Here is a 14,208-nt window from a genome sequence, read left to right as displayed (position 1 = left end):
TAAAAAAGGAGGCGACTTGAAAATTGAAGGTTATACCGATGCTGATTGGGCTGGGTCAATAGAGGATCGACGATCTACATTTGGATTCCTCACATTTGTAGGTGGAAATTTGGTGACTTGGAGAAGTAAGAAACAAAAGGTGGTGGCTAGATCGTCAGCTAAAGCCGAATACCGAGGAATGGCCAAGGCAATATGTGAATTATTATGGATAAAAAATCTCCTACAAGAACTACACATTGAACAGACAAGTCTTATGAAATTATAGTGTGATAGTAAGACAACATGTGATATTGCCCATAACCCAGTCCAACATGATAAAACTAAACACGTTGAAGTTGATAGACATTTTATTAAAGAAAAGCTAGAATCAAGAATCATTGAAGTCCCTCATGTTCAGTCTCAAGATCAGCTTGCCGATGTGCTGACCAAGGCAGTATCTTATCGAGGTTTTTACAATTGTCTCGACAAGTTGGGCATGAGTGATATCTATGCACCAACTTGAGGGGGAGTGTTGAGATTTCTTCCCTTACGAAGAAATATAATCTTACTTTCTCAGTACATATTCTGTAATATCTGTAATTACATGATTTTCGTTAATCATTCAATTCTCCATGTATAGTTTATAAAACGGCTATTTAAGCCAACAATGTGAATAAGAGAATATGAAAGTAATTGAAATAGTATTTTTGAGTCAAATTCCCGTTGCTTGGGGCGGATTTGTGAGGTAAAAACCTATACTCCACTCGTATTTAATCGTGACCCTTGGCAGTTTTTTAGCTAAACAGCATCGTTCCTCATGAGGAACAAATTAAATACAATTAGACTCAGTAAATATGATTAAATCCAGTGGAGTCCTAAAGATACTACGTGTCATCTAAACAATGTTTTAATAAATTCTATTCTTTTACTAGTCAACGACATTGGTGGGAAGCTTTCCCACTTTCCTTTCGCCCTTTATGACTCCGGAAAAGGGGTTATGCGGCATTGACAAGAAAGGGAGGACAGGTAAGTACCCTCTCTCCTCGCCATGTGGCAGTTGTATTCCGTTGTGTTAGTGCCACCTAATTTCGATATTAATAATATTAGTAGCAAAAATTGGATTAATAATATTTTGAGTTAAATCATAATACAAAAAAATGAAATAGACTTTCGTCAACAAAATATTGGTTTTAAAGTAATATAAATGATCCTTTGATGTTACCCACTCAAATGATTGAAGTGGACGAACACGAATTGAATATCAAGTATCTGTATCAGTAGTTTTAATATGTAATAAACGCTAAACCTAAACCTGATCAATATCCGGAATAGTATTTGGACCCGTAATTGGATCAGAATATGGACCCTATTCCGTATTCGGACTCAAATCCGGGTCTGGATCCAGATGCAAACGAATGGATATGGAAGCCAAATCACTAGTCGTGATGGACTTTGTTTAGAATCCATTCAAGAAAGGAAAACACTATTTGTGACGAACTTTGTTAAAATCAATGTGAACTCTGCTGGAATGGACTGATCTCGGATTAAACTCAAAAGGTAAGAGATTCACACAAGCTTAACTAAGGGGGCTTAGTCCACAATAAACTTGAATTGAAGTGAAGAATTGAATTGAATTTAAATGAATTGATTCAATTTCAACTCATATTTGGGTGTAAGTGTAGACAAGTTCAAGTATATTGGAAAACAGATTCCAGTGTTAGTGCCCTCATATGAAAAGTATGATATAAACAAGAGAATGAGTAATCTTTTATAATATACTTAAATATAACATATATCTAAATAGATAATTAACCAAAATAAACATGGTTATTACACTTATAAGTGATTTAACGTGTAGTATTAGAATATATTAATATCTTAATAAATAAATAAACTATATTATATTACTTAATCATTATAGTTTATTCTAAACTAATACAATAATTACATGTGACTAGAATAAATTATTAAAAATAAATAAAAAAATAATACAAGCGAATATAATATAATAAATAAATAAATTATTTTTTAATAACATAAGATATGTTTTAATATTTAAAACTACTAATTTAATACAATAAAAAAAATAAATAAATATATATATTGATCAATAACATATATATGAAAACCATTGGTTTAACTAATTATAGCAATGGGATAATTAAACCAAAATAATTTATCAAATGTTTAATTTAACAATATTTTAATTATGAATATTAAACTAATTTAATATAGTAATTATAATATAAATATATAAAATGAATAAAAATAATTATTTTACAAATAAATATTATAAATTATTATTTTTATGCCGATGGTTTAATTTTTCCTAACTTAGGAAAAATTAAACCATCGTCTTCCTTAGCGCGTGTCATCTTCCTCAGCGACGGGCCAGCGGGCAACGGCGACGGAGGCGGCGCTCCGGCGGTACACCGAGAGGGAGAAAAGAGGGAGGTCAAGAGAGAAGAGAAGTCGGGAGGCCGAGAGGCTCTGCGACAGAGGTTCGGTCTCCCGTGCTCTGTGACGGAGGTTGAGAGGGAAGCCGAGAGGGACGAAGGCCGACGGGGGGGGGGGGGGGGGGGGGGGGGGAGGTCGAGAGAGAAGAGAAGTCAGGAAGCCGAGAGGCTCTGTGACAAAGGCTCGGCTTCCCGTGTTCTGCAATGGAGGTCGAGAGGGAGAGGAGAGAGAGGCCGAGAGGGAGGAAGGCCGACGGGGATGGGGGAAGGAGAGGGAGCAACACGCGTCGCACGCTTCACGTGGTTGATTCGCAAAATAGGTTTGAATCAGTTTTCCCTAATTTTTGACTCAGATATGAAGTGATGTAATTTAACTTTAATGTAATTCATTCTACACTAACGACGTTATTTAATAAACTAGGTAATGCGGGGGGAATTCATTCCACTTCATTGTGGACTAACCCCCCAAGTTCTTTTCGGATTTAACTCAATAGATTTTCACGGTAAAGATACCATTTCAGGGGACCATACTCACTCAGCTTGGTGTCTTGTTGAATGTAAATGACGTTTGAGTTTTTAGTTTTCTTCAACGTTGCCATTAAAGCAAACGATCGTTTGATTAGCTGAACTGTTCACTTGGAGGAGACTCGGAACGGTTTCAAAGAGAAATACGTAATAGAACAGGGGAATTAACCATCTGTACTACTCATATGGCCTTTTTTAGTTGCTAATCAATGCCTCATGGTTGAATAATTGTTAGTAGTTTAGTTGATTAAACATCTATAGACCGTTTTTCCAATATGGAATCTCCTAGGTCGTCTGAGCCCAATCAACCAACTAGCATGAATAGAACTCAATCTTACTGTATATGGGGAGATTCACCACCGGCCAGTGACTAACCGGGTCTAAGAGATCTCTCTCATTTTTTTCTAATAGATGCTTGAAATAAGTAACCAATTAGGGAACATAATAAGCTTGTTAGAATTACAAGATATTCTGTGGAAAATGATTGATAAAGTTTCAGACACATATCTTTGCACTCCACCTCCCGAAATCAAGAAATTTTAGCCAATTTGCCCCTTTTCATAACTAAAGCTTAAGGACTTCTTTTGTGTATTTGATGACCAGAAGACGAAAATACTCTCTATCAAAGCCAGAGAAAGAAGTTTGCACTCCACCTCCTTTAAACCTTCCCTTTTAAGCTTAATGCATACAGACAACAAGATAATAGAGTTTCCACAGTAATATCAATGGCCAAAGAACATAATTCGGAAATCTACACAAGAATAATAAATATATTGTGACAAAGTGTCATTATATACTTCCCATCCATTATAAATTCCTGAAAGATGGGAAGTTTCATACCATCGTCTCCTCGGTATATCTGCTGTTATATTCTGTTACCATATTTTCATTTTAGATTTTCTGTTTCGTTACAGCTTCTTGTTTCTTCACTGGATCCCCACCTTCTGTAAAATCTAAATTCTGTAAACAGTCAAAAGAGTTCCTGCTTTCTGGAGGAAAAAGGGATAGATATCAACCCTCGCACTAGGGTTTCCTGAACCAAGCACAATTTTTTAAGGTTGCATGTGGTGATTGTGTCAACAGCACCGCCCTGCTTTTTCTGTTGATAGGATCCACATTGTTCAGTGGCTCAATCTGATCCAAACAGAAGTCCTGTCTACTCCACAAAATGAGAATTGAGAAAGACTGAAAAGGTCACAGGAATATTTGCATTGTTTTTTCTGAAATATTTTTCATGTAGAAGATGATCTAGTTTCGTTTTACTTTGTTGGGATGAACTACCTATCTCTGCAGCCATCTTTATATATATATATTTGCAAGAATTAAGAGTGTAGAAGATCAATTCGTAGGCCACAAATAACCGCAATTTCATGACGATTTGTTCACAAAAGAGCCAGACCTGGAAACTTATATGCTTCTGCAACTTCAAAGTTTTTACTGACTGAGAGTATCTTTCTTCTCATATCATCATAAAGAGCCAAGCGAAACCATGTCAAAAAGAGGAAGAACTCAAGAAGATCATCTTATCTTTACAAAGATCAAATTTACTATTAACTGGTAACGATTTTGTACAGCCAGTTCCTAATGTCACAGAAAACTAGTAATACATAGAGAATGGAATTTCTTGGAAAAATATCATCATCCTTGACAACCAGTATACTGACAATAATTTTCAAACCGAACCGATTAATTACGGAAGGAAAAGAAGCAGCAAACTCCATAAGGTGCAAGCAAGGAATCGACCCACATATATATCAGAGATTCCAATTTCGTCAATTCTGGACGAAACCCGCTCATGTTACTAATTAATGTCTTACCAAAATGTGCGTGCAATCATGGTACTCTATTTGATCGTTCAAACGTGCTGGCAGAGGTCGCCCGTTTTCTGCTGTGTTATTCCAGCATCTACCGCTTTCCCTTGGCAATACTGTCAATAAGGACTTCACCAAAGGCTTCCCCAATGCCCTCGATCAGACCATCAATAAAGCCACCAAAAGCTTGGGTAGCGATCCGAGCTGCTGCTCCGAACTTGTTTTTCTTCTCGGGGGCCCTGATGCCGTTAAGATACAGGCCATTTACCATGTCCTTTGCACAAACTGCATGAAGGTGGTAGTCGCAGAGGCTGCAGTGATACACCTGACCCACTCGCTTCCTTCCGCACACGGCACAAATGAAGCCTGAATCGCCATTAGAGAATGTCGACTCGGGGTGGAGAATCAAGGCATGCTCGTGTGAAGGGACATCCATTTCCTGATCGAGTTTTGCACAGCAAGGGTGCATCTCAAAACTGCAAGTGGTGCAACGGTAGGCGAATCCCTTGGTGGTCTTGCCACAGACACCACATGCCGATCGGAGAAATCCACCTTGAGTTTGTGATGACAGAGAAGAAAAAGGTTTGTTTAGATATATAATTCAAGCATAAAACAAAAAGAACGGTTACAAGAACACGAGTACCACACAGAAGCATAAAAGAGAAGATAAAATCACATATCAATAGATCTTCAGGACTTTCTTTGTTAGTGGTTATTGTGGAACCAGAGTACTTTTGATCGATTCCTTTCACACAACAGTTTCATATTTTTTTTCCATGAATCTGTCGATTTTTATTTTTATTTTATGATTTGATATTGATTCTCTTAACAAACATTAGCTCTGAGCAGCACATACTGTCAAAATCGCGAAGAACGGAATTCCAGAAAACAGTCATCTCTGAATCACTTATTACTCAACAGTCGAAATTGAAAAAACATAAAAATGAGATAACGTAGAGAAAGCCCTATGGAGAGAGCCGAGGTACCGCCTGGTTTGGTGCTGAAAACGATAGGGTGTTTGCTGTGTAGAGGATGTCTCTGCACAGATGGAGGAGCCAGAGCACAGAAATCGTGCAGATCGTAGTCGCATCTGAGGCACTTGAACCGCCTCCCTGCGCCGTACTCTTTGCAACCCATGCACGTGAAGAGATAGGGCGAATAAACTTGAGCTAGTGGGTGTTGCGGGTGACTGGCGTGGATAATTTCTTCTCCTTTCCTCGGCTGTAACAGGGTTTCAGAGGTTGTCATCAGCGAAGGAGATCTCTTGGAGAAAAATGTTTTGGCTTTCTTCAACCTCGGGCTACCCATGGTTCCCCAAACCCTAGACCCCCTTCAGATATGTTGCACGCAACATGGCAAAGAATATTTATGCTTGGGAAAAAAGTAGGTCTCCCAAATGATGTTAGAGGATGCCAGTGAGATAGATGTACAGTGCGGGGGGATTGAATTATTGTCGCCATTAATCAAACTCAAACAGTCTATTCGTCATGAATCTTCAAGCTTAGGTTATTTTGCCACGGAAAAACCTCAGAAAGCTCGCGTTTGTTACCAAAGCGAGGGTCCCGTCATCTACTATTCGTAGATCCAAACTGATCGGTAAATCCCTTTGTCACAAGGACACGTAGCTTGGATGACAATCTAGTAGGTCACAAAGGGATTGACGCAAGTGGAGCCCAGAAGCAAAACCTGAGCATCTCCATTCTCCTTGCAGCAATCCAATGCAGAGTTGATGTGGTGGTTAGGCCCTGGAGCTTCTGATTCCTTCTATGGTGGAGATCATTAGAAGCGAAACTGGACCCCAGAAGGATGACTCGTCAAAGTGATTTGCGGCTTTAGTCGGCTTTATGAAAAGGGAGACGCCATTCAGTTTCTCGTGGACAGTCTTTCTTTCTTGAGATTCCTTCAATCGCCCCACGCCTTTCCAGAAACCCTGCATCCTTCACTGAGCAACCACCCTTGGATGTTTACAGTCCTTTAAACGTCCTCCAATGGCCTAAAGAACTCTTCTTCTCTATGGCCAGATTAATATGCTATGGTCGCACTTTAGCAGATGATGCAGTGGATAAAACTCCTGAATCTCTTGCAAGGCTGTGTGGTTTCTACTTTCTTCCAGAAACACAACCTTAATTGAGAATTGGAGAGGCACTGTTTTAAGAATTTATTATAGATTTCGTTCATGAAACGAGCATAAAAGGCGACGAAGCCATTACCACGTACCCAAATCGTTGTCAAGGTTATTATTCGATTCGAGGCTGCTGAAGAAAAAAATTGCCCAACTTTTCCGCCATTGTCAAGTCTCTAAAGGTAGTGTCTATAATAATCAAGAAGATATAACGATTCACGATCTAGTAAAGGGAAAGCTGGCCTATTATATCTTATGGAGTGAGTTGTCTGGCATTCCAAAGATTCTTTTATTAAAACACATTAAGGTCATTGATGCCCAATTATTAGCCAGCCATTAATGTCTAGAAACCAGCCCTCTTAGTCGTTACTTTTGTTGCATCTTCAAGCTAAGTAAAATCTTTAGCGTTAACCACGTTTTTTAGAATCTTTGTTTATTGAATTAACCCTGTCCAATACGAGAGAGCCTAGACATGGGCCTCAATCGAAGGTGTCCAATTTGGCAGTTGACGTCGGCCTATCCAAAACGGTTTTTAAAATTATTATTTAAATAAAGCATTTTAGTTCTCTTCAAAATCCAAATTAAGCTTTCTACCCATGGGCTTCAAAATGAGCTTTTCTGTTGGAAGCCATTTTAAAGTTGAATCCAGATCAAAAAAATTATTTCCAGGGGATCAATTCTTGGCTCGATTGTGATTTGTGAGTGAGCTGTTTCGACGCGGTTGGAATCGAAAGGAATAATGAAAACCGAGTTAGAGTGAAGTTGAGAGCGTGTAGAAGGAAAACGAAAGGAGAACGCCATCATTCTTCACCCTTACTGAAGGAGAGACGGGACGCGGTTTCGACAGCTACAGTGGCATTTTTATATCTTCAGGGAAGAAAGGTAAATGTGGGGGTTTCCTGCTACTTACTAGTTTGAACATTGGCACTTGGTGATGCAAGCTTGAATCAATCTTTAGATATTAACTTGATTAATTCAATACCATATGCATCTATGAGTCATGCTCTTTTGATTTAGTGAGGCCGTGTATCAAGAATAGACAGATATGTATCTCTTTTCTCCCACGAATCCTCACGATTGACTTACATGAGAAAAAAAAGTAATTGATGAAGCAAGAAAGTGACATCTTACATGAGAAAAAAAAGTAATTGATGAAGCAAGAAAGTGACATCGTGAGAAGCCCGTTTTCTAATCATCTGTCACTAAACTTTTGGTCTTTCTTCTTGGGGGGGGGGGGGGGGGGGGGGGGGTTAGTCCACAATCAAAGTGGAATTAATTCCCCCCACATTATCTAGTTCATAAAAAAACTATGTTAGTGTAGAAAGAATTGAATTGAAGTGAAATTACACCGTTTCATTCACTCAGGCAAAAACGGGGGAAAGTTTATTCATACCTATTTTGTGAATCATCAACTTCCCCCCCCCAAATGAAAAATTTATCCTCATTTACTGTTCTCCTCTCCCTCTCCCTCGACCTTCATCTCCTGATGATTTTTCGCCCCATCTTCGCTCTCTCTGCTCCCTCTCGACCTCCGTCGCAGAGCACAGGAGCCCTACCCTCTGTCGCAGAGCTTCTCGGCCTCCCTCTCCTCTCCCTCTTGACCTCCATCGCAGAGCACAGGAGGCCGACCCTCTGTCGTAGAGCCTCTCGGCCTCCCGACTTCTCTTCTCTCTCGGCCTCCCTCTTTTCTCCCTCTCGGCGTACCGTCGGACTGTCGTCATTGCCTGCTGGCCGGCCGCTGAGGAAGACGAAGACGATGTTTAATTTTTCCAAAGTTAGGAAAAATTAAACCATCGTCATAATTGGTTTAATTATCCAATTAATTAAACCATTATTTTTTCATTTTTTGTTAATATATTATTAATTAATAAAATGTAAAATATATATTATGTTATTGATAAATTAATATATTTATTATGTATTTTTTATTTGTATTAAAATAGTGAGTTTTAATGTTAAACTATATCTTATGTTATTACAAAATAATTTATTTATTTATTATATTCACTTATGTTATTTTAAAATTTTTATTTATTTTAAATAATTTATTCTAGTCACACGTAATTAGTATATTAATGTATAATAAACTGTAATCATTAATTGGTTTAATTATCGAATTGCTATAATTAATTAAACCGTTAGGTTTATTTATTATATTCTCTTATGTTATTTTTTATATAGTTTTTCATTAATTAGAATATTAATATATTTTAATACTACACGTTAAATCACTTATAAGTGTAATAACCATGTTTATTTTAGTTAATTATATGTTTAGGTATATATTCTATTTAAGTATATTATAAAAGGTTACTCATTCTTTTCTTTATATCATATTTTTCATTTGGGGGCACTAATACTGGAATTTATTTTCCAGCCACTTGAACTCGTCTACACTGACACCCAAATATGAGTTAAAATTGAATCAATTCAATTCAAGTTTATTGTGGACTAACTCCTCCTAAAGAGGCCCACCACTAACCAATTTGGGCGAATAAGAGGACTCCTCTAACCTCGGCTTCCCCTTCCTATGACTTTTTGACTTATCATGGCTTCACCCTTCATTTCCTATGTCAATTTTTTGAAGATGGAATTGAAGAACTTTCTTATACTTGATTGTAAACTACAAATCACTTGGTTTTCTTCGGTTGACCACGCAACCTATCTAATTAAGCATTGACCATGCGAGGGCGTCTAGAGGCTTAGAGATGCGTTTAACAAGGAAGAAGATAACAATGACAATATTTTACATGAAAAGAAAAACGATTAGTAACTAACCACACAATTAAAATAATTGAATTTCAATAAAAACTAGTAAGACCACGTCATGCGTCCAGGCCCCGCTTTCGTCATTCCTTTTTTAGTATTTCGTATTAATTGTTGTCTTTATGTGCCTTCTTAATTTCTAGAGTTGTTTAGACCAAACAGCAAAGCTATAACGATCAACTAGCAGTCACCTTTCATTTTATTTCTCCAAATCAATTTTTATTAGCCTGTTTTCTCTTTCCAAGTCCCAGTCATTCCGAGTTTAGGATTGGGACGGCCGTCCGGCGCAGCTTCTGCGAAAAGATGCGGCAACATCAAGCGGAGGGATGGCTTCACCGAGATTTGTCAATGAGCCGGTCGGCCTTATATGGCCTTGTTTGACCGTCGAAATGGCGGAAAAGGGCAAAGAGGAAAATGCCCTTGGGGTTTACTTTTAGACCAATCAGCTCTCAGATCTTCGCTCCGGAATCTGGATGCTTTCGTACGTTTTTAAGATGAGAATTAAGAAAAAGGAATTTTGCGCCATTTAAAAAAAGATTTTTAAAGCAATTGTCGCAGCCTTTGAGCTGGAAGAAGTTGGATTCTTCCGCCACTTTCACGTTTTATAACATTTTAAATGACTGACAGCCTCGACGAGTAGATGTTGATTAAAAAACCGGTGGCCGAGAGGGAGAGAAACGAAAGCAGCCATCGGAGGAGGAAATAGCAATTACCTGCCAATTTCGTCCATGAAATTAGGAGGGCAAAAGCAAGGGCCTTCCGCTGAGACTTCCGAAACGGCACTGCAGTCTGCGGAGACGAAGCCGCCTCAAAATGGCTAATTTATATTATGCAGTCCTTTTTTCCCGAGTTTGGGCTCACCTGCGTGTCAAATGGGAAAACAGTGAAACCACCCATATAATCTGAAAAAGAAAATAAACAAATGAAAATGTCACATCAGGAGGGAGACATTAAATTAAATATTTCAGAGAGAGATAAGAATGACCAAATAAAGATTTAAGAACAGGAAAGGTTGGGAGGGAGGCCGCTCCGTCGTTTCCTCTCTCTTTCTCGCTCTGGTTTCAGCACGGGTGCTTATTTAAAATCCGCAGGCCGAGGCTGAAATTCCTCTCCCACGCGGTCATACGCAGGCTTCTTTGAGATTCCCTCAGATGGGCACAACCGCGACGACCCTCCCCCTCGCCGTCTATATTGCCGCCGTCCTTGTCCTAGCCACCTTTCCCTCCCTCTCCGACGCTGAAGTCCTAAACTTTACCCGGAGTTCCTTCAACACCACCGATCTGGGCGAAGTCACCGTGCGCAAAGACGCATCTATCAGCGGAGGAGCCTTGCAGCTCACCCCGGACTCCATAAACAAGAACTTCACACTCTTAAACCGTTCCGGCCGCATCGTCTACTCCAAGCCTTTCCATCTATGGAAGGACGGCCCCAACTCCTCCGCTCCGGGCAACATCGCCTCCTTCAACTCCACCTTTACGATCAACATCTTCCGGCCCAATAATAACCCCGCCGGCGAAGGGCTGGCCTTCATCATCGCCCCGGATGTGGAACCACCGAGCGGGAGCGAGGGGCAATGGCTCGGCCTCACCAACGCCTCTATCGACGGAAATCCTTCCAATCAGTTTGTCGCGATCGAGCTCGATACCGTGAAGCAAGATTTCGATCCGGATGATAACCATTTAGGCCTGGACATTAACAGCGTCCACTCCAATCTGACCGTCTCCTTGTCCAAAATAGGAATCCAGCTCGCCCCCACGGTTGCCACAAATTATACAGTGTGGGTTCAGTACGACGGCAGTTCAATGTTGATGAGAGTTTACATAGCGGAGGAGCATCAGCCCAAGCCAGCAGATCCGGTCATCAACAAAACCATCAACTTGAAGCAGGTGGTGAAGGAATATTCTTACATGGGTTTTGCGGGATCGACGGGGACGACAGCGCAGCTCAACTGCGTGCTGAAATGGAACTTCTCCGTGGGGATTCTTCCCAGTGATGACGACAAAAAAACGGTCAAATTGGCCGTGGGGATCGGGGTATCGGTGGCGGCGCTGGTGGTGATTGCGGCAGTTATCGCTGGGTACTTGATGTATAAGAAGAAAATGAGAAACGATACGAAGTTTGTGGGAGCATTAAAGAGTTTGCCCGGGACACCGAGGGAATTTCGATTCCGGGATTTGAAGAAGGCGACAAATAATTTCGACGAGAAGTTGAAGCTCGGGCAGGGAGGATTTGGGACCGTTTACAAGGGCGTTTTGTCTAAGGAACGTATTGAAGTAGCTGTGAAGAAGTTCTCGAGAGAGAACATGAAAGGGAAAGACGATTTCTTGGCGGAGCTAACCATAATCAACCGTCTTCGTCACAGGCATCTCGTCAAGTTAATAGGTGAGCGACCAATAACCCTGTTTCCTTTTAATTTTCCATCCTTTTTTTTTATTATCTCCCCACTCCGTTTCGTGCTTCGTTCTGATTCAATTTTCTCTTCAAGTTTTTTATTGATTTTGTGTGAAAATACGCTGCGGAAACGAAAACTGAACTTGTTTAAATTTCGTCGATTGCCATTTGCTATCTGCGCTCCGTAATTTTCTCTTCGTAGCCTTGAATCCATTGAAAACAATTCAATGAAATCTTAGGTTTTGAGCTTTTTGACTTCTAATATCCAATCTTAAATTCTCATTCAACATCTTTGTACTTTCAATATCTACATTTGAACAAGGTATCCATTCGAATTTCAAGATGCATTTGCCAAGTTTCAGTGGTCCGCAGCGCATGTCCTTTCAAGAACGTGTTTTTTTTTCGGTGAATCCTACCCCGCAGACTTCGTTAGTGCCTGGTCAAACTATGTTTTCTTAAAATCTTTTAATTTTTCATTAAATAGTAGTTTTCTTTATTGGCTTTTGTGCGGATTTTTTTTTTTTTTAATATTGTTCGAGGGCTTGGGGATTTTGGAGTAAGAATGAAATGGGTGGTTAACAGGATGGTGTCACAAGAACTGTGTTCTTCTGCTGGTCTACGATTACATGCCAAACGGGAGCCTGGATGGCCACCTCTTCGACGTGTCGGAAAACGAGAAGATTTTAAATTGGGAGCGGAGATATAACATCATTGCCGGCGTCGCCTCCGCCCTCAACTACCTCCACCACGAGTTCGAACAGACGGTCGTCCATCGCGATCTCAAGGCTAGCAACATCATGCTTGACACTGAATTCAACGGCCGCCTCGGCGACTTCGGTCTCGCCCGCGCCCTCGAGAACGAGAAGACCTCCTACGCCGAGTTGGAGGGCGTACCCGGAACTATGGGATACATTGCCCCCGAGTGCTTCCACACCGGCAAGGCCACCCGCGTGTCCGACGTCTTCGCCTTTGGCGCCGTCATTCTTGAGGTGGTCTGCGGACAGCGCCCTCGCCTCAACATCGAAGGCTTCCATTTCCTCGTCGATTGGGTCTGGACGCTCTACCGAGAGGGACGCATTTTAGACGCCGTGGACAAGCGTCTCGGTAACGATTACGTCGTGGGGGATGCCCTGCGTCTCCTCCTGCTGGGCCTCGCCTGCTCCCATCCCATCGCCTCGGAGCGTCCCAAAACACAGGCCGTCGTTCAGGTCATCTCCCGGTCGGTGCCGCCGCCGCCTGTCCCACATTTCAAGCCCGCGTTCATGTGGCCGATGGTGGGCTCCATTCTGGAGGATGACTCCATGACCAATGATACTACCCCCATCACCTCCTCTTACTACGGCTCCGAATACACCACTCGATACATCAGCCACGACAGCCACGAAGCAAATTCTATGGCCTGATAATCACACACACCCCTCCTCCCCCTCCCCCATTCTCATCCGATTCCCATTCACGCAACAACGTTGGGAAGTTTGGAAAGAAAAACTGCTTGCCAAAGTTTTTGTTATTGTTTCTTTTTCCGTTATTATTTTTATTGATTTTGAGGTTCAAGTTTGGGAATTTTCTCAAGAGTCGATTAAAGCGCAGACCACGCTTAGGTGTTTTGTCATCAATGGGGTTAAATGGGAAAAGGGCGTCCGATTTCTTCGGTGGGGTCTGTCTCAGCTGTGTAAAAACAAGAAAGACGACTGTTTTTCGTGAGAGTTTCTGTACAGAAGAATACATATATTCTGCTCCTTTTTATGTTAACTAAGAATTTTTAGGTGCTTTAGTTGAGTTGGCAGAGGATCATTGAATGCACCCAGTGCCTCCCTTTCTGGTTAAAAGTAAAGCTAAAACGACGGACAGTTCCGTGGTTGATTGATCTATTCGTTCTACTTTTGTTTGTTCAGACTTCAGATACCTCTTAAGCTGCAACCTCTCCTCCAATCTTCTATAGGTGGCATCGTCTACTTTTATTATGCTTTCTCTTCACGCTACATCTTCTATTTTCTAAATCAATCAATTTACTGATCAGACCATGCACCATAGAAGCAATTACGCAACTAAGAAGCTTCACGGGGCGCTCTAAAGCTGTAATTAATGTACTCTTGCAAGCAGTTTCGATCTAGCCGAGAATATCTGGCAAAATTAAAAAGAAAAAACTGGCGAAATC

At 40.7% G+C, this 14,208-nt stretch overlaps 2 protein-coding genes across 2 annotated transcripts; one reads left to right on the top strand and one right to left on the bottom strand.

Annotated features, from left to right (window-relative positions):
- Positions 1-4,554: 4,554 nt before the first annotated feature.
- On the bottom strand, positions 4,555-6,079 carry LOC137947037 (protein VACUOLELESS GAMETOPHYTES-like). The gene is made up of 2 exons (XM_068793331.1): positions 5,758-6,079; positions 4,555-5,323 (listed from the first exon to the last, which is right to left on the bottom strand). The coding sequence occupies exons 1-2, from the start codon at positions 6,077-6,079 to the stop codon at positions 4,866-4,868; spliced, it is 780 nt and encodes a 259-aa protein (XP_068649432.1). The 3' UTR covers positions 4,555-4,865.
- A 4,602-nt stretch (positions 6,080-10,681) lies between these two features.
- Positions 10,682-13,830, top strand: LOC137946451 (probable L-type lectin-domain containing receptor kinase S.5). The gene is made up of 2 exons (XM_068792748.1): positions 10,682-12,041; positions 12,633-13,830. The coding sequence occupies exons 1-2, from the start codon at positions 10,811-10,813 to the stop codon at positions 13,451-13,453; spliced, it is 2,052 nt and encodes a 683-aa protein (XP_068648849.1). The 5' UTR covers positions 10,682-10,810; the 3' UTR covers positions 13,454-13,830.
- The last annotated feature ends 378 nt before the right edge of the window (positions 13,831-14,208 follow it).

This window comes from Aristolochia californica, unplaced genomic scaffold (genome assembly GCF_029961685.1).
Source record: "Aristolochia californica isolate CCGP_79_NKW_82.1479 unplaced genomic scaffold, dmAriCali1.0.hap1 SCAF_12, whole genome shotgun sequence".
NCBI lineage: Eukaryota > Viridiplantae > Streptophyta > Magnoliopsida > Piperales > Aristolochiaceae > Aristolochia > Aristolochia californica.
Note: the sequence above shows the minus strand (reverse complement) of the source record. Positions and strands in the feature narration are given on the sequence as shown.